The 18,331-nt window shown below is 42.6% G+C and overlaps 1 protein-coding gene across 1 annotated transcript in view; it reads right to left on the bottom strand.

Annotated features, from left to right (window-relative positions):
• The window catches only part of LOC116387629 (complement component C8 beta chain-like), a 48,907-nt gene that overhangs the window by 7,681 nt on the left and 22,895 nt on the right, over positions 1–18,331 (bottom strand). The window contains exons 4-14 of the mRNA XM_031854890.1: positions 15,575–15,673; positions 13,657–13,788; positions 12,266–12,385; positions 11,809–11,847; positions 9,327–9,392; positions 7,727–7,786; positions 5,736–5,783; positions 5,367–5,472; positions 4,092–4,739; positions 2,604–2,731; positions 2,074–2,158 (exon numbers count right to left, since the gene is read on the bottom strand). Coding sequence (XP_031710750.1) covers positions 2,074–2,158; positions 2,604–2,731; positions 4,092–4,739; positions 5,367–5,472; positions 5,736–5,783; positions 7,727–7,786; positions 9,327–9,392; positions 11,809–11,847; positions 12,266–12,385; positions 13,657–13,788; positions 15,575–15,673 — 1,531 coding nt within the window. The remainder of the gene's footprint in view (positions 1–2,073; positions 2,159–2,603; positions 2,732–4,091; positions 4,740–5,366; positions 5,473–5,735; positions 5,784–7,726; positions 7,787–9,326; positions 9,393–11,808; positions 11,848–12,265; positions 12,386–13,656; positions 13,789–15,574; positions 15,674–18,331) is intronic.

Below are 18,331 nucleotides of genomic sequence, written 5' to 3'. Positions count from 1 at the left end.
AAAGAAAACCAAGAAGGAAAGTGGGAATCACATGATATTTTATTTGTGACTGAACAGTGGCATGGGTACAGTGTATGGGGAAGTCATAGACGTACAAAAGTCCTTTTTTCTCTTTTTCATGACAACTCTTAATTCCATAAATAAAATTTACAAAATATTTTGGACTATTTCTCATTTTTCTTACACAAGCAGGGATACAGTTACCATTTGTTATTGTAAGACTAGCGGATAATAGTGATATCTCTATTGTTCATGTTATATAAAGTTGCCTTTCTTTTTGACCATTTTGATTCAGTGGAGCAGACCTACAATACGCCCAAGTGCTTAGTTACAACAATGACCTGTTTACTGTATACAAATGACCTGACAAGAACAGTGACTGGACAACAAAAATAAACCTGATAAGGCATAGAAATGCACTCTACTGTCTCCGAGCTCATGGTTCTTAAGCCAGTGTGAGTTTATTCTGCTTAATTGAAGAAACAAAAGAAAGATATGATTCAAAGAGGCAAATTGTAAACAATGCGACCTCAGCTGGAGATGTAGAATATCTAAAAACAAAGAGATGCAGGAAAATCTGCCTCCTATTTACTAAATAGAAAAACCTGAAACCTTGAAGGAGCAGTAGGATTTCTTTGATATCTTTCAACCCCTTCATTTCTTTCAAGCTCAAAATGAGTGAGACGGGTACAGCAGGCTTTATTTTGAATGACCATGTAACACAGATTCACAGTTCATACCTCAAAAACCGAACAGAAACAAAGATATGTTCGGAAATTAAAAATAAATGGCTGCAAAAGCGTAAACAAACATCCAGACGTCAAAAAATGGAGGTGCTGGTAGGGCATTGCTTGAGAGAAACACAGGTAGTTGGCATCCAAGAGGCAGAGAGCTATCTTATGGCACAGAGGCTCAGGTATAGGGGACTGGGCAGATTCTTATTTACAAAATAGATGTTTGGCAAAGTTTACACATTGATGCCTCAAAGTCATTTCGATACCTCTAACGACTCGGCGTCATCAACTAAGAATTCACAGCTTATAAAATAAGAAAAAGAAATCAAAACTTTTTTTTTTCAAAATTTGTCTCAGTTCTAGAAGGAAGCTGCAGAGAACAGTTTGGCTCACAGCCGAGTCCGCTGAATCCACATTAAGTCTGTTCATGCAAATGGACGAATCGGTGGAGCAACACTATGAGAACATTTGGCAAATCCATCTGCTGTGCACAGTCTCTGCTGGTGGCGGCTGACAAACTAAGGTCAACCACATACAGTAGCACGCTGCTCCTCTTAAAAGGTTCCCAAAAAAGAATTAGCATCCTCATTGTCACCACGGCCGTTGAATATATCCTCACAGGTATAAACTCATTAATCCGTCACAGGAGGGTGCAGTCGCCTCCTGCCGTAGGTTTTCAGTCAAAGATCAAAGGTCACTTCCTGGTTGAAAGGTTTTTTGATTGGTCGATAAAGCCAAAGTCCGGTTGTCATGCTGAGGAGTACAGTAGAGTATGTGGCCTCTAGAGGAAAGCAGATCCTAGGATAGCCAGCTTATTACAGAACTGCCAAAGTATCCTTTAAAGGTTGCAAAAACAGAACACATCTGTGTAATCCAGCTGTGAGAGACACTGCTGTTCACGGTCACTCATCCTTCTCTTCATCTCTTTCTCGTGAGCTTCTGTCTTGGCCTTGAGCGCTTCCGTCCCCTAGAAGACAAACCAATTGACCAAATCATGAAGCTGCAATTCTGCAATTACAAACATGACCACCAGGGGGCAACTTTGTGCCTTCCTTGTCTTTCGTTTGGTTGATACATTCAGTAGAGGCATAATGACAGGAACACTGAACTAAACCAAGGCAAGGGGGATATGAGACGAATGGAAACATAAAGCGAATAAAGTGACACAGAGCCGGATTATGAAAAAATTCAAAGGGGGTGGGAATAGGTGGGTCGTTGGCAAAAAGAGCCGTGGCAAAAATGCATGAAAGTAAAGGTAGTTGATATATAAAACCCAGACATTTAACTTAGGAGATGAGGGGACTGTGAAATACTCACTAGGTTTTCGTGGTTCTCTAGCTGTCTTCCTGTGGACAGGTCTGATCCTGCGAAGGATCAGGAGCTCCACTGGGCACCAGAGCGATCGACCTTGCAACACCAGAGCCCTGAGAGAAATGAAGGCAGAAAGCTGTAAAATGTCTATTTTGCAGGTGACATGCTTTGGCAGAATCAGTTATCCTCCAGCATGTGAGGACCTGAGAAAGTGCATCTTTTTCCTCACACATTTTCCAGAAAAACATGTGAAACATTTAGGATAATTACTGTGACACATAATTTTACCTTATTACATATGATAAAATCAAGACACTTAAATCATCTTTGACCTTTCATGTTTAATTGGCTTGACATTTTGCTTTAAAAAAAAAAAGAGGGTAAAATCAATCCCATTCGGCCATATTAATCATGTGACATCTACTGTGTGTGATTACATGCAATGTACTTGAGAACAGATCATCCATATGACAATAACAGATTATAGCACCGTGTCAGTCAGTTGTTAAATCAAATCCATGAATCTTATTGACCCGGAGGGGGGGGGGCAGAGCTCACCGATTGTTCCTCCTTGGCGCTGCTGCAGTTACCCTCTGGGTCTACAGGGGAGTGATCTGTGGGGGGGTCACTGGCCTGGGAAGGGGGGCAGTCTGAAGACGAGCTCTGCTGAGGGGCTGGAGTGGATGCTGCGGAGAGAGGAAATAAGAAATGTTCAGTAAATACAGCAAGAGGACACATAAAGGGATTTCTACTTTGTTTACCGAGTGTTTAATGCTCTGCTCTGTGAATACATTTGAGCATCACGCTGGTAACGTGCACAACCTATGCAGAGAAGCAGTGGATTCAAATCCAGATCATGACCTTTATTGCATGTCATCCCTTTTACTTTATTTTCTAAAATACCTGACATTCTGCACATCATCAAACAAAGCACAACGTTATTAACATGCACACCCCTCCATACCTGTCCGATCTCCTTAAACCTTATATTCCATCCCGTGCTCTCCCCTCTCAGAATACAGCACTCCTGTCTATTCCCAGAGTTAAAAAGAAGCCAGCATGCTGCAGGGCCTTTTCTTATCATACTCCCAGAAATAATATCCGTGTGGACATCAGACAGTCTGACTCTGTTGTGGCCTTTAAATTCAAACTTAAAACACATCTTTTCAGTTGCTTATTCTTTGATTCCTTCAGGCCTTGTACCTGTTACCATATCAATTAATTCATTTATTAAGCCTAGTACTTATAGTTAATAGTATATATACGTTTGTCCTGAATATGGTAAACTTTCTGAAAACCACTGCATCTCTCTAACCCTCTGTGTGTTTGTTGGCCCACAAGCACACAAGCTTCCAAGCTGTAGGTGTTGGTGCCTCATTCCAGATGTTTGGATCTGGATCTCCGTAGATTTAGCCTCTCCTCACGTCTCTTGCTCCCTTGTGTGCATGTTGTCCTTGTCTCTCTCTCCCAGTGTTCTTGAGCTTTGCCTTGTGTGTTTGTGTCGTCTGTCCTGTTTCGGACTCTCCACGGTTCAGAGGAGGTTGTGTGACTCAGGTCTGTTTGGCAACACCTGCAGTTGCTCCCAGATCTTTATTCTTCCTAGATGTTTAATGTTTGATTTTGTCATTGTGATTGTTCTTAGTGCATTTGTACTATGTTGGTGTAATCTCCTCAGTTGCTCCTGCTGAGGTTTCTTCCATTCACTACGACTTTTTTACTGCATTTTATAGTGATCCATCCAATAGTTTTGGAGAAATCTCACTCAAAACTACAAATGTGAACATCGTGGTGGCGCTAGAGGAAAAGTCAAGGGGTCACCAAACTCAGGGGGATGTATCACCTGGAAACAATGAATGCCTGTACAAAATGTAATGGCAATAGATCAGATAGATGTTGAAATAGTCCATCCTGTGACACTGCCATCCATAGGGACATCAAGCTAGAAAGGCTAATAGTGTTTTTTCAAATGCTTTTCTAATAAAGTGGTACAGATGGAGGTTTAATAAGACATATTTATGTAGGGAGACAACAATTAAGAACACTTACGTGATTCAGTAGACGGTGATGTGGATGTCCCTGGGCTCATGGTCATCCTAGAGAGATCAAGGTCACTACAGCTTCCTTCCTCTTCCTGGGTCGCAGCAGCTGAAGGTGGCAGCAGCTGACTGCAGACTAGTGTATCCGGTACACTCATGAGGCCTGGGGTCCCACACCTGCTCACCCCTGCAGACGCGATGCCAGATCCCACACCTGCTGCTCCGGCTCCTGACGTAGAGGGGCCCTCGCCGGCATCTGAGTCAAGGCCGAGGCCTTCCTTCCCTAGGCTCAGCTGCCTCTGAAGCAGGGCTGGGTCGGCCGTGTGCTGGGGGCTGGTGATGGCAGAGGAGGGGGCCGACATGTCGCAGGCTTGGGGGCACATGGTGGTAATGGGTACTAGGCCTTGGAGCATGGCAGCAGGTATGGCGTGCCCTCCCACGCCCACGGTCTGGGCAGGCATGTAGGCTGCCATGGCCGCCCACTGCTGCTGAGTGGCCGGGAAAATGTTGGCCTGGCTCCAGATGACTGGCTGACCACCGGGGAGGACCTGAGCCACCTGGAGGGGCCCCTGCACGGGGAAGGCCAGAGTCTGAGCCTGGGCAGAAAACGGCTGCTGCGCCCACTGGGCAGCCTGCACAGGACCCATGGTCATATAACCTGGAGCAAGAGGAGGAGAAAACATGATTAAAGGATATTAAAGCTGGAAAAGGAAGCGCAAATAATAATATCTATTGTTTTTAAAATTATTATTATTATATATTTTTGAGACTAACAAACCTGCAGTAGGTTGTTTGAGATCAGTAATCAATGACACACATTCAGTTGTGTGTCCTATTTCTGTTACTGTTGCATGGTAATGCATTGGACTGAAAATACTTCCTTGTTGGAGTGTTCCAGGACAACATCTGAGATTTGAGAGTCTGCTGCCAAAAAGCATTGACTTCATAAGCTGTGTTATCGGGGACAGGCACATTGTGAAAAGGACGATGTGAATTAAGTTGTTTCCTGCATTAAAAAGGTTGCCCTTCAGTCGGCTGCTGTTTTGAAATGATGTTGGGACGTTCTTGAATGTTCTTGGAAGACAAAAATGTCAATTGTTTTGCTAAAATATGCAAAATCCCCATTATCTGTCCTTAAACATCGCTTTCCAGTATCTCTGTGGTACAGTCAATCTTGGCTTTTTTACAGACAACACATCAAAGAAAGACATCCCCACCAGCACTTTATTCTCTTTTATGTTTCATATTGTGGAAAAAAATGGAGTCTTTCAGTGCGGGCAGCTACCTGACGGCATGGAGGTGGGGCTGAAGGGGGCGTACAACTCAGCAGTGTGTTGCTGCTGTCGGCTGCTCCTGCTAGGGTCCAGTGTGTTGGCGGGGGATGGGGGCATCTGGTAGGCAAAGCACACGCACGCACACACACACACACACACAGATGTCACTACTATCAAAGTCACCTAAAAGTCACCATGCTGCACATTTATCTTTAATCCGCAGTACTGTCGGATATTCAGGTAATTTAGATCTCTGCGACTGTCCTAATGCAATGACATAACTTTGCAGATAAAATAATGTAATTTCCCCACGCTGTTCTATCAACTTGTACCAATTACACAAAGGTAATCGGGGTTTGGTTTTGTGTCGTAGTACTCACCGAGGGAGGAGTGGACATGTCGCCGAAAAGATCAAAGTGGTTGATGTTCTGTGAGTCGGACCAAGGAGTGAGGGAGAAAGAGAGACAAAATCCAGTGATACATCACGACAATGAGATTTGCACACTCATGAAACCTTGAATTCATCTCCAGATAGGGTATGGCTGGGTAGGTGCGGGGAGTGAAATCTATTCATAAAGGCAGTTTGTGCTGTGGATGGCAAGAAACAACTATCCCCTCGTTTCATTATCAGAAAATGGATCTAAAATGAATCTTTCAAGGCTCGCTATAATTGAGTGGGTAAAAGGCTATTCAGTCCCATAAACCAGACTCTGATTAGATATTCTTATGTCTGCCAATCAGGAGGGGGCCCCCATGAGAGCCCGGGACGCTTTATCATGCTGATTCTACTCCGAGAGCAGATACATAGACAGAAGAGCGTGTTTATTTCATCAAATATATGAAAGAAGAAGCTCCTGGAACCACCCAACCGAGACAATGAGGTCACCTCACCCGATAGGCAGACGTGACCCCTGCTCTAGTCCCCTCTGTCCTCTACTCAAAACTACTTAAAGGAGAGAGGGACGCGGCTATGGAAGGCACTATGGAATGACTAAGTTGCATGAAATGTCTCTGGGGGCCATGCACAAGCAGACAATGAATCACTGTAAAAAGCACAAAAACACACAGAAGACACAGGATTTGCATAAACAGAACACATACATGAACAACAAAAACACATAGTTAAAAAAAAACAGAAAGCAAAAGGAGGAATCACAGCAATCAGTATTGCTGCTAACAGGGTGTTATGTTTGAATAAGCCGGGACATGGCGGATTGCAGTTTGCACGGCACTTTGGGACCATTGAGGGTCACAGAATGAGTCTGAATTTGGAAAAAGGTAAACATTGTGCACAGAGGTCTCTCCCTGCAGGCACTGACACACATCAGGGGAGCTCAAGGCTCTCAAAAAGCTCCAACTGAATGAACAGACAAGCAGTAACACTTAGAGATATGGAAGCGCTGCTACTTATACTGGCATGGGCTGTTTGGGTGAGATAGCGAGGGGGCCGGGAAAGTTTATCTGTTTGATATGCTGAGCAACCAGCACACAAACAGCGGAGAGCAGAGAAGCACTTTGCTAGGGCTGTTTTCAAAAGTTGCGTGGAAATTGTCTCCGGGTGAATGTTTGGCAAAATAGGCTTGAATGAATGTTTTTTTATAGGCGATTTGAGAGATGTAACAGCGTTGTCACTGCATGGTGGTGAAGAAATCATAAAATCTACCAGGATGAGGTGAAATATATTTTCAGCTTGATGGAAAGGAGTGGAATCAGAAATGCTACTTGTGCTGTTTTTCTGAACAAAATACATTGCTATTCATTAAGGTCCGAGTGTTTGGTGGCCTTGATTGTATGTAGCCGACTACACTGCATGCAGCTCAACCCAAAACCCCACCTACAAACCTCTCGTCCTCATCCTCTGAGGAAGACGGAACAGCCCCCAATTTATTTATCTCGTCAGTCCGCTGTGCCAGTCAGATGGGACGGGCAGACAGACTCCAAGCTGATTTTCTCTCCATCTGGTCACGACATGCGTCAGATTCCGCACAAGATTGGATTTTGGATACGAAGCCTGCGTTTCTAATGTCCTGTGAAAGTGCTGACATGTCTGACTTTGGTTGACCAATCAATTAGTCTTATCTCTTCAAGCAGGCTAGGCATGACCAATGTGGCTTTGTTTCATCATCATCATCATCATCATCATAACAAAAAGCGGATGCAGACATAGACCCCTGGCTGAGTCGTTCTGGGACTAGAAAATCCATTTTAGAGCCTGTAGGCTGCAATACATAACTAAAACTATTAAATAGAGTAGAGCAAAATAATATGAATGGAGACTGTCAAAGGGGGCTTAAGGTACTTCCTTCAAGAGGATGTTAAAGAGAGGTTTGCAAGGGTAAAGAAACAAATGGTAAAAAATAAAAACACCTACAGTCATGAAATGGCGTTTTGGGACATCATAGATCCCTTCCTTCTGCTGACTGGTTGGGACCTGCATTGGATTGGAGGTCCACGTAAGGAACAAAGCAAAACCTTTTTATCTTTTATTTTTATCAGGCTGGGTTATTAAAAATACAGCAGCTTACAAGAACTGAAACATGTGTATAGAAAAAGAAAAAGCTTTCTGCATCAATTTAGTAATTTTTTTAAGATGAAATTTTATCTTTTAGAGCAATGGGATTATGCAAATTTGTCCAGCTTTTTTCGTTGAATCAATTCTACTTAAATCAATATTGATTGCAAATAATGCCCGACGATGGTGCGTGCTGGTTCTGTGAGTATTAAGAAAGCCTATTGTTATGCTGCAACAGTAGGTCTCAACTGGTTAATCTGACAATACGAAAATGCCTCGGCTCTGGCCTCTTTTGTATATTTCGCTCCCATTTATTCGAACTATCTGTTGCTGTTAACCTCGCTGCCTGACTCCCCTATCGCTCCCTCAACTGGTTGACTCCCCCTTACGTTTTCCCCAAGTCTATTGATCTTGTTTCATTCTGAGATCAAATGGCATGGCAAGTGATTAATCTCGCTCTCTGCATCTTTCATCTTCAGAGGAACGCAAGATACAGAGAGGCATGAGGAGGAGGAGGAGGGAGAGAAAGGGAGGGAGGGGGGAATAGGATTAAACCAAACGACAGGTCCCTAGCGTCCTAGCTGGTCCTTCAAATGGTCTAAAGCCAAAAAGTCAAAGTGTTGGATGTATAAGAGGAGCCCGGTACGCAGGCTTTGGGTGAACAGCTGACCTTGACTCTTCTGCTGTTGTTTGAGGCATCATATTAAACATAAAGCTTTAATAATTAAAGTAATAATCCTGAAGCTTTTCATGAAATCAAACATGTCATTTTTTTCAACAATTGTTGCTCAAAGTATTTGCATTCTGTAATTGCCTCTCTATATAGCAGTTTCCATTGGTAGTGGGGAGTCTGCCATTCCCATGCTGGATTCACAGAGGAACCGATGCATGCATGTAATCGAGTGCCATTTTATCTGATTGATAGCCTAATTATTTAGTGTGCTCTCTCATTACACTGCATCAGAGCTGTATTTAGTTACCGCTAATGCAAATGAAACATAATATGCCGCTGCTTCAAATAAAACCGTGCAACTGGCGAAACACGGATGGCTTTTATTGTGAAAAAGCCACAAGCCACATTGCGTTTAGCGCTGATGTGTTGCAGACAAAGACATGCTAATTTTCCCATTTTTCAACAAGGGATCCGTTTTAGTTAATGCAGGGAGTAATGGATTAAAATCATAGGGATTATAACTTTGATATGAACCTCTTAATAGAACTCACAGCTTCATTTGGTTCTTTCCTACATGGCTTTTCACATTCAGCCAAGTTGAAACAGAAACCTTGGTTTGATCTATCTTTGAATCCCCAGAAAATCCTTTCTCCAAAAAAACACTTTGCACTTCTTACATGAATCTTGAAAGGTGCTATAAAGTCATGTTGTTAGTACTTTTACTGTTATAATCTATCACAGGGTATGAAGAGGGAGAAGAAAAGGGGGCAATGCTTGTCTTTGTACCTGATAAACGCTCTCCTCTGACTGGGGGCCACGGAGGGGTTCGTGTCCAGCCTCAAACACTATGTACTACAGAACAGAAGTAGTGGGCAAGGCGTAGAGGTGCAGAGAATAATGAGATGTGAAGACAGAGAGAAAGGTCGGCATATAAAACAGAGAGATACAACAAGGGAGTGATACATGACGAGAATAAATGAAAGCACAGGGGAGCGAGGATGGCGTCGAGTGGGGAGTGAAATGAGATCACGAACATGAAGGTTGTGTAAAAAAAAAAAAAAAATGGGGCATGGGAAAGAGGAATCGGGGAGATGGGGAGAGAGAGAGAGAAAGAGCGAGGTGGGAAGAGGAAAGAGCACAAGTATAATAGGTCAGGCAGTAGTTCAAGGCAATGTGGAGGTCTGAGCTGGAGGTCTCCCTTCAACATCAGCAATATGATGCTCCTCCTCTTTGAGAGGAAATAGACCCAGACGTCAGATTATTCGCTTGAGATCCATAAGTGATGTCTCGGATCAGTCAGTCTCTCCTCTTAAGATTGATGTTAATAAATGCCTTTATGGATCTCAATTTAAAGGAATAGTTTGACATTCTTGGAAATACGTTTATTCACATTCTTGACAGTAAGATAAATTCATATCTGTTTGGTAAATGTGTAGCTGGAGCCAGCAGCTGCTTAGCTTATTTCAGCATTCAGACTGGAAACGGGGAAACAGCTAGCCTGGCTCTGTCCGATTCGACCAGCTCGGCAGTGTTAATTTCGTCAACAACCTATTTTTCTTGAAATAAACAAGGGTTGAACTAAATAAAAATGATCCACTGAAAACAATAATTATGACAAATTAATGTTTCGTCAGTCCTTTTAAAAAACCCGCATTTAACTGCGGAATCACACAACGTCCTCGCCGCCCATAACTATTCCTTGTTCAGAAGTTGAGCTGTTTGACCTGTTGCACTTCCATTAGTAAGAAGCGTCTTCCATTCAATAACGTTATGTCTCTATCAGAAATTATGTCTGACATTAACAGTTCTTGGAAGACACAGACTTATGGATTAAACTATTTTACAATCCACTCAGAATTAGACAAGAATCAGCAAAAAATATGGAATAGACTACAAAAACATGCAGGCAGGCAGCACACTGACATTTATAAAAAGGTAAGTAAATGTAACATCAAAAGGGGCTGTGGATGTAATGTTAACAATACTTTCAGTCTTTAATGTTAAAAGGATTGAGTAAATTGTAAGATTAATGTCGCAGTCAAACATCTAAATCTTCACTAAAGAATTTACGCTACGTTAACCGAAGTTTTAGCTTCTCTTCTCAATCTTAACCCATAAAACAAACAGAACTGTAATAACCAAGTGAGTGAATCAGCTTCTGAATGATCGTCTTAAGTGAAGAGAACAGATAGAAGCTAAAGCTAATGCTAGGTGAGCAGGAACGACAGAGAGTGAGTGGTTCTGTTCAAACAGAGTTTTGAAATTCAGTCTGCTGCGTCACTGCAGAGTACTATGGACAGTGTGGGTAAACTGCCTTTACCACTAACCTTGTGACGGATGACAACGACACCATAGTAACAGTACACGACAAAGATGGCGACAGCTGTAAAAATGCTTCGAAGACATGATAAAAATAATAAAATTTCAGTCAAAAGACAAACTAAATCAAAATCAAGAGCCAACGTTATCACTGCAGCTCGGATTAGGTGCTGGTAGGTGGATTTTGTTACCTTTGGACAGACAAAGCCGACTGTTTCCCCGTTTCCAGTCTTTATGCTATGCTAGGCTAATTGGCTGCTGGCTCTAGCTACAAATCCACTGCGCAGACACGAGGGTGGTATTGATCTTATCAGCAAGAAAGTGTCAAGAACAAGCGTATTTCCCAAAATGTCAAAGTACCCCTTCAAGATTCTGGCCACAGTCTGGAGTTTTGTCAACCAACATCAACATAATTGGAAGCTGCAAATGGAATGACTTTATGCAAAACACACTTTAAGAGCAAAGAACAGAGGTGATCTGAGAGGTGGTGGGACGTACCACTGAACATAGCATTCAGAGTAAGAGTTAGTGTTGTCTGTATTCAGTGTGAGCAATCACAGAGAAAGAAAAAACATGTACAGCCAAATAAATGCACAGGGCAGAAAGGAGGGAGAGGGTAACAACCAGTCAGGGGGTCTTTGGAAGAAATCAGAACATTGACACAGATCAACTTAAAAAATATGGTTTTACAACACTGCACTGGCAAATGGGAGTTGAATGGTTGAACAAAACTGTCCAATAGGATGGTCTACTGTGTATTACTGGAATGGTGGAATATAATGAATCATTAATTCAAGCAGATCAGTGACTGGAGGAGATATTAAAATGTATGATTAATAGTTTTTTTCTTTTTATTCCAAGCTTTAAGAGTGAAAACAGCACCAGTGAAGCTAGAAAAGCATCAAGATCAGCAGTGTTTCTTTCCTGCTCGTGTGCCATACGGACCTACCTGGTAAACTGGATCGTCCACTTCGTCCTCCAGGATGGTCTGTGTAGTGGTGGGACAGAAGGCAGATGACACATGTTGTTTTTCATCAGTAAGACAGTGCAGCCCAATTTAGAGTCTAATTAAAAAGTAAATGGAAAGACGGAAAACAACGCAAAAAAATAGATTTGTCTCCGTCCGTCTCTTCCTGCCAGCGAACATAATTACACACTCATAGTGTGTTTTAATGAAACAGTGATTTGGTTTATTGACCACACACCAATGCGTGCATTTCCTCTCACACAAACCTGACCTGATATATATATATATATATATATATAGATATTCAACATAGAAATCAATGGTGCAGACAAACACTCTTCAGTTGTGTGAATTAATCTCTGGCTAAGTTATTAGGTGTGATCTCGCCTCCGAATGGGAAACAAAACTGAGGAAAAAAAGCAGAAATGTGCCGTCCTACCTGGTAGACCGCCTGCTCACAATGTTTATCCTTCTGGGCCTTCTTCTCCATCTCCTCCCGCTGTTTAATGTCATAGATCAGCGTGAAGAGGTCGCGCAGGTCAATAATGAGAGGCTCCGCCTGCATGAGAGGAGGAAGATGAGGAAATATGTGGAAAATCAAGCAGTGGGAAGTAAGAAAAGAGAGGAAATGGACAAATTAAAAAAAAGAGATAAAGGGAAAGAAGGGTAGAGTGGCAGTGTTTGGGGAAATTAACATTTGTAGACAAGCAGGCAGAAATAGAGGTGTAAGAAGGGGAAATGGCCAGTGCAGAAGATACAGGAGAAGAAAATCAATGCAGCAAAAATGATTTATATTTTTGGAAAATGATCTTAAAACCTTTAGGTCAGAAAACCTTAATGTAAGAAAACAAATAGTAAACAGAATTCTGAAGTGAACAACATTTGATTGAACTGTGTTACCCTCAACAATTTGATGAATGTGTTATTTTATGGGGAGTGACCTTTATGAACTGTTTTTTATTTTATTATGTATTTATTAAAATATTCATTTTGTTATTTTAGTCAGCCAACTTACGTAGAATAGATTATGTGAAGACTATGAAGATGTTTGGTTCTGCCCTTGTCACAGGGAAACAAGCTCAAAAAACTCAAACAGAAGTTAAGACAATATCAATATCTACTCGTTTACTTAGTATCTATCTGGTCAACTGGTGTCTTTTAAATACATCTGACCTGAAAAATAATGCCGTAGAAACTAGCATTAGAGGTGTGCATTTCAATATTGGCAGCAGTGTCTTAGATTAGACAACAAGGTGGTGTTAAAATGACCATTAGATAGTTTCCTTTCTTTAGAAACAAATCAAAAGAATGAACTGACCTACAGTACACATCACAGCGATCTTCAATTACACCACTATTTGCGTTTTCCACAATCCTCCACTGGAGCTCCAACTGAACATTTATGATTAAACAAAAGAGTGCACATCTGTAGGCTTCAGGCTTGGACTTGAGTCAAAATTGACAAATGAGAAATGAGGACTTGACTGCCAATAAACTTGATTTGAGGCTTGAATGCAAAAACACTGACGTCTCCAATTTTAATCAAAGTGTTTTTGAGAGTGCAAGGAAGGCTTTGCACAGCTGCACAGCTGCACAGCTGCACAGCTTGAATATTTAATTGTTAGGCCTACTGTGTGCATTGCATAGACTTGGTCTCAGCTATGTAAATGTTAAATCCTGTGGCATTTAACGGTCACCCTTTAGAAATGTACCTGACCCTCAATTATCTTGTGACCTGGTTTGGAACTGCCCTCAAGGACTTGGGACTTGGGACGTGACTTGGACTTGCATGAAATAACTTTTTCGACAGCACTGTGGTAAAGTACCTACCGACTGTGCGTTCTTGATGGCCACAAACTTATGGTGACCCTCCTTCCCGCAGACGTAGCCAAAGGCCCGGTGGTCCCTAGTGTCCTTGGCGATGTAGCTGATCTCGTGGACCGAGTGGTGATGCATGAGCACCTATATGACAGAGGTGTTAAGTGTTACAGCAAAGACCACGTGAGCTTGGTGAAATATGGTTTTCACACAATCGACTCTTTGTCTTGCTCCTATTAAAGATGAAAAAAGCCTCTTTCTTGTTTAATTTCTGAGTTAAAAAAAAAATGTTTTTCAAGTACGACAACTGTACACTGTGTTGGCAGGAAAAGTAGGCCAAACCTACTTTAAACATCTTTGCATAATGTTGAGCCAACTGCAACTAACCAACACAGAGGGAGGAGGGAGTCAAATCACAACACAGTACTGAATAGATATTATAGTTACTGCAGAACTTGTAATCCAGTCGCATGATGTTTGTTTTGTCAGATTGAGTGACATCTCTTTATGTCCATCTTTGATATCAGCAGGATTTGAGATGCTGGGAAATTTGGGGATTGAGGAAAACTAAATCCCATCCCATTTTTAAAAACTACTGTTTGATGCATTCACAACATTTCTGATTAATAGACACAAAATAGGCACCCCAATAAAGCTCACAAAATATAAACACGAAACCATAGATGCACGCTGAGAGTAATTCAGCTGCCACTCAGCTATTAGCAGAGATAAGCTTAAGCACTAGGGAGGAACTCTCGCTAGCAACGCCTCAGATTAATGTAAAATACAAAACTAATATGACTAGTCTACGATTCAGCAGAGAATCATGTCAGCTTCACATAAAGTATTTCCATCTAAAAGCTTGCTGACGCTGCCTGCCTAACTCAAGAGGGATATTAAGTGTGGAGGGTTATTTACTGCCAGTAATCAGTAAATAAAATGAGAGGCATTAGGGGGCATGATTTCCAAAATAACAAATGAGCTTGTCAAAAGCTGGTGAGCTGGCTGGCTGGTGGCTGGAGGCTTAATGTTCTTTTTCATTACCGGCTAAAGACACACCACTATCGCCACCAGTCATATTGAAAAGAGATATTATCAAAAATGGGTGTTTTTTTGGGGAGTAGACCACGGTCAGTGGTGGGGTGGGGATCGGCAGCCATGGGGCAAACGCTGTTGCATAATTATCAGTTTAGCTCTAATGACAGCTGAGGTGGAGCCGTGGTGTAATTAGCATTAGCGGCAATGATCATTAAGGGGTGGAACTGAGTGCTAATTATCGGTTAGCGCTGATGAGCAGAGTGGGCCTATCTAGCCAACACTACGCCCCAGGACGGGGGAGAGCCGAGCCCCTCGATCATCCTGTAATGGAACAGCAGGCCTCCAAGTCCGCCAGAGGGATGGAAGCCAGGATGGAGGCGGAAACAGCCCGTCTCATAACATCACCATAACATTGCTCACTGTGCTATCATTAACAGGCAGATCAGGCCTGACTGATCTTAAGTAGGTCCTGCAGTATACCACTAATCTTACTAGGGTGCTAAACCAGTTTACTCAAATATCAAATGGAAGACCTGTCAAGTTGAATCTTTACGAGCTAAAGGGCAAACTGTCCAGTGGAAAGCACGTTGTTGCTTATTTTGCATTGATATTTGGAGAGGAATTTGGATTTTTGCAAGGTGATGCATTTTTTTTTTTATTTCAGCACAACCTTGTGAATCATCTTCCCTTCTCCACAGATATCACAGTCAAACTAATATGTCAACCGAGCCAGCCAGGATAACAAGATGGCGGCCCTGGCAGCCGCTGTGAACTGAACCGTGCCAGCGTCTGCCCTCTGGATGTCCTATACTGTAGGTTCACAGTACAGCAGCTGGCGGAGGCCTCACAGTGCAGCTCTGCCACGAGGCCCACTCGCTGACATGCTACTCACCCCTGATCTTTCACAGTAAATCTTGATCCCGCCGAATGAGACCGTCAAGAACACTCTCTGCTTGTGCTCCCCTTTGGAACGCGCCGAGGAAGCCATTCCCTGCAGGAGATTAAAGGAAACGACATGTGGAGATGAAAGGATACGAGCTCAGCAAGAGAGACAGTGAGCCTTCTTCTCCTCCGACTCAGGTGAGTGCGACAGTGGGAGATGGGGGGAGAGATTCGGGGGGGAAGGGGGGTTAGGGTGACAGGAGTTACATAAGGTGTGATAGGACAGAATGTTCTTTCAAGTGCCATTTCTTGAAACTTCACTCTCAGAGGAATTCACACGTCGAATTGTGCAGCGAGTCTTATTATTATTATTTTTTTCCCCCGAGCACCATTTTTTCTCTCCCTTTTCTTGAAGTAGGTTTACTGCACTTCAACGTGACACAAGTGCTAGCTAACAACAATAAGGTGAGATTTGCTGACAGAATGGATCGCGCTGCTGACCGACCAACCCGCCCCGACAACTTCACATAGTGCTGACTAAACAGCCGATCCAGCCTTTGAAGTGCGTTTCTCCCCATGGATCTCAGTAGCTCCCCTTTTCCTATATTCTCAGCTCTAATAAAGAAAACAATTAACCGTGTTCTATTTGACGCGATCTGTGTGCTTGACATGCCTTTCACAGAACAAAAGCCTGCGGGAGAAGAGAAGAGGGGAAAAGAGGAGAGGAGATAAGAGGAGAAGAAAGACCTGCCTTCTGTGCTGAATACGTCTGACAAACCTGCAGGCCCAGTAACGTTAATGAGTGGTCAACCTCTTCTGTACCTCAGCTACCCTCCACTTTAGACTTGTTTTTCTTATAAGGATTAGCTAATATTTAAAACCCAAGCCATAACAGGTCACATGAATCATCACCAAAGCTCTGCTTCTGCAGGGAGATATTGAAGGGAAAATATCCATTCATCTTTACACACATAAATGTACATTTATAGGAGAGAAAATGGACCTGAAGGGACTATGGGAGCATAAAAAGGGGAAGGGTAAAGACAGGAGGATAACGAGCAGAACAAACAGCAGGGATAAGGAAGAGATGAAGTAAGTGAGAGAGAGGCGGGAGGGCGGGAGAGTCGATGGATGTTGTCAATCAGCAATCGACTTCTCCATTTGGTGGATTAGTCCTCAAGGCAACGAGAGGCAGCTCAATAGAGACCCCGTCCCCTCTTCTATCCCCTGTCCAGATCATAGCAGGTCTGTATCGACTGCTCCATTGACTGTAACTGGCTAGTAGCTGGTGACTGCTGGAGTCATGTGGAGGGCACTGCTGAAATGTCAGAACTGAAATGTTTCATTGGACATATCACTTGGAATGGATACGGGTGATGAGAGGCTTTGCCTTCCAGCTATCCTGCTCTTCTCGTGGGGCTTCCCACACATTTAAGCTCCAGCCAAGTGTGTGAGAAGATACTTTCAAAGCCACGCATATACGTCCTCTTTTGGAGGAGGATTTATCCCGTAGCCACCTACTGCAAAGATGCTTATGTGCTGCTTTTTTCCCCAACAAAGAAGAGTGATAAGTACTTCCTTCCTTTTACTGTGGAGCCAGTAAACATAGCTGGCATTTAAGAGGATACGGAATAACCTTTAGAGAAGAGGAAGCAAACTATTTCCGAGTAATATGTCATTTATCTTGATAATTGACTGTTAGCTAAACCCCTCCCTGAACAGCAATTGTTCAATCATAACTTAGCAACCAGGTCTGTTAAGATTTCTCCACATGTTGAAGCAGTGTGCATTAGGATATTAGCTTCAGCCTTCTAGTACGATATACTGTGTGTAGCCATAAAGTGCAGAATTAAGTCCCCTTTTGGATGATTCTTGTTTTAAAACAAAGCTGAAAAAATAAAAAAAAAAAACAGCTGGAGTTTTGTTCAAACCAAGTCATAAGTTTTATGTTATTATAATTAGGTTACATCTGCTCGCCTCAGTCGTCATTTCAACTGATGAAATTGACGGTATCTGTTAAAGAAAACCTGTTATCAAGGTAAACTGTTCCTGTGCGAGAACAGAAAAGTAACGAGTGAATCTACAGCACATTTTAGCAACACTCATCCACAATCAATAGTATTAAGACTGTTTTCCCCCGACTTACTGTCGGGCTGAATTTGACCTATTTTACACACTGACTAAAAGATTATCTGGGTCACATTATCACAGTTTGCATAAGTGCTACAAGTATAGCGTCGTAGACTTTGTTGCAAAAATAGTAGGCTGTGACTGACATGATAAGACATTCATGAGGCAGACATATTGGGGGGGGGGGTTGCAGTCAAACGCTAAAAAGTGAAAATTTACTACTCGAGTGATATATTGCTTTTAGCGGCTCTACATAGGAAGCCAGTTTGCCTCCAAGGTCAGAAAGCTGTATGAATAAATGCAGAGAGCTTTGAGCAATGCTAAAAATACAGCAGCCTATTAGAGGGGAAATAAAGTGCAAAGCCGCTAGCTTTTTGCAAAAGATATAAACCCAACCTTACAGTAGCTGACACAGAGCTACCGAATAATATGGCTGGACTTTTATTTGTTCCGTCTGGTCAGTGAGTCATATACAGAACAAGACAGCTCCCATGACTCATTCAACAGACAATACAGACATGTCCGAGCATGCCTTCTACAAATCTGACGGTGATGAGCGAAGAGGCTCAATGATGTCCCAACACACACACACACACACACACACATACACCCACACGCACACACACACACACACACA

The sequence above is a fragment of the Anarrhichthys ocellatus genome, unplaced genomic scaffold (genome assembly GCF_004355925.1).
Source record: "Anarrhichthys ocellatus isolate YVR2014 unplaced genomic scaffold, GSC_Weel_1.0 scaffold15, whole genome shotgun sequence".
NCBI lineage: Eukaryota > Metazoa > Chordata > Actinopteri > Perciformes > Anarhichadidae > Anarrhichthys > Anarrhichthys ocellatus.
This window is presented reverse-complemented; position numbering and strand designations above follow the sequence as displayed.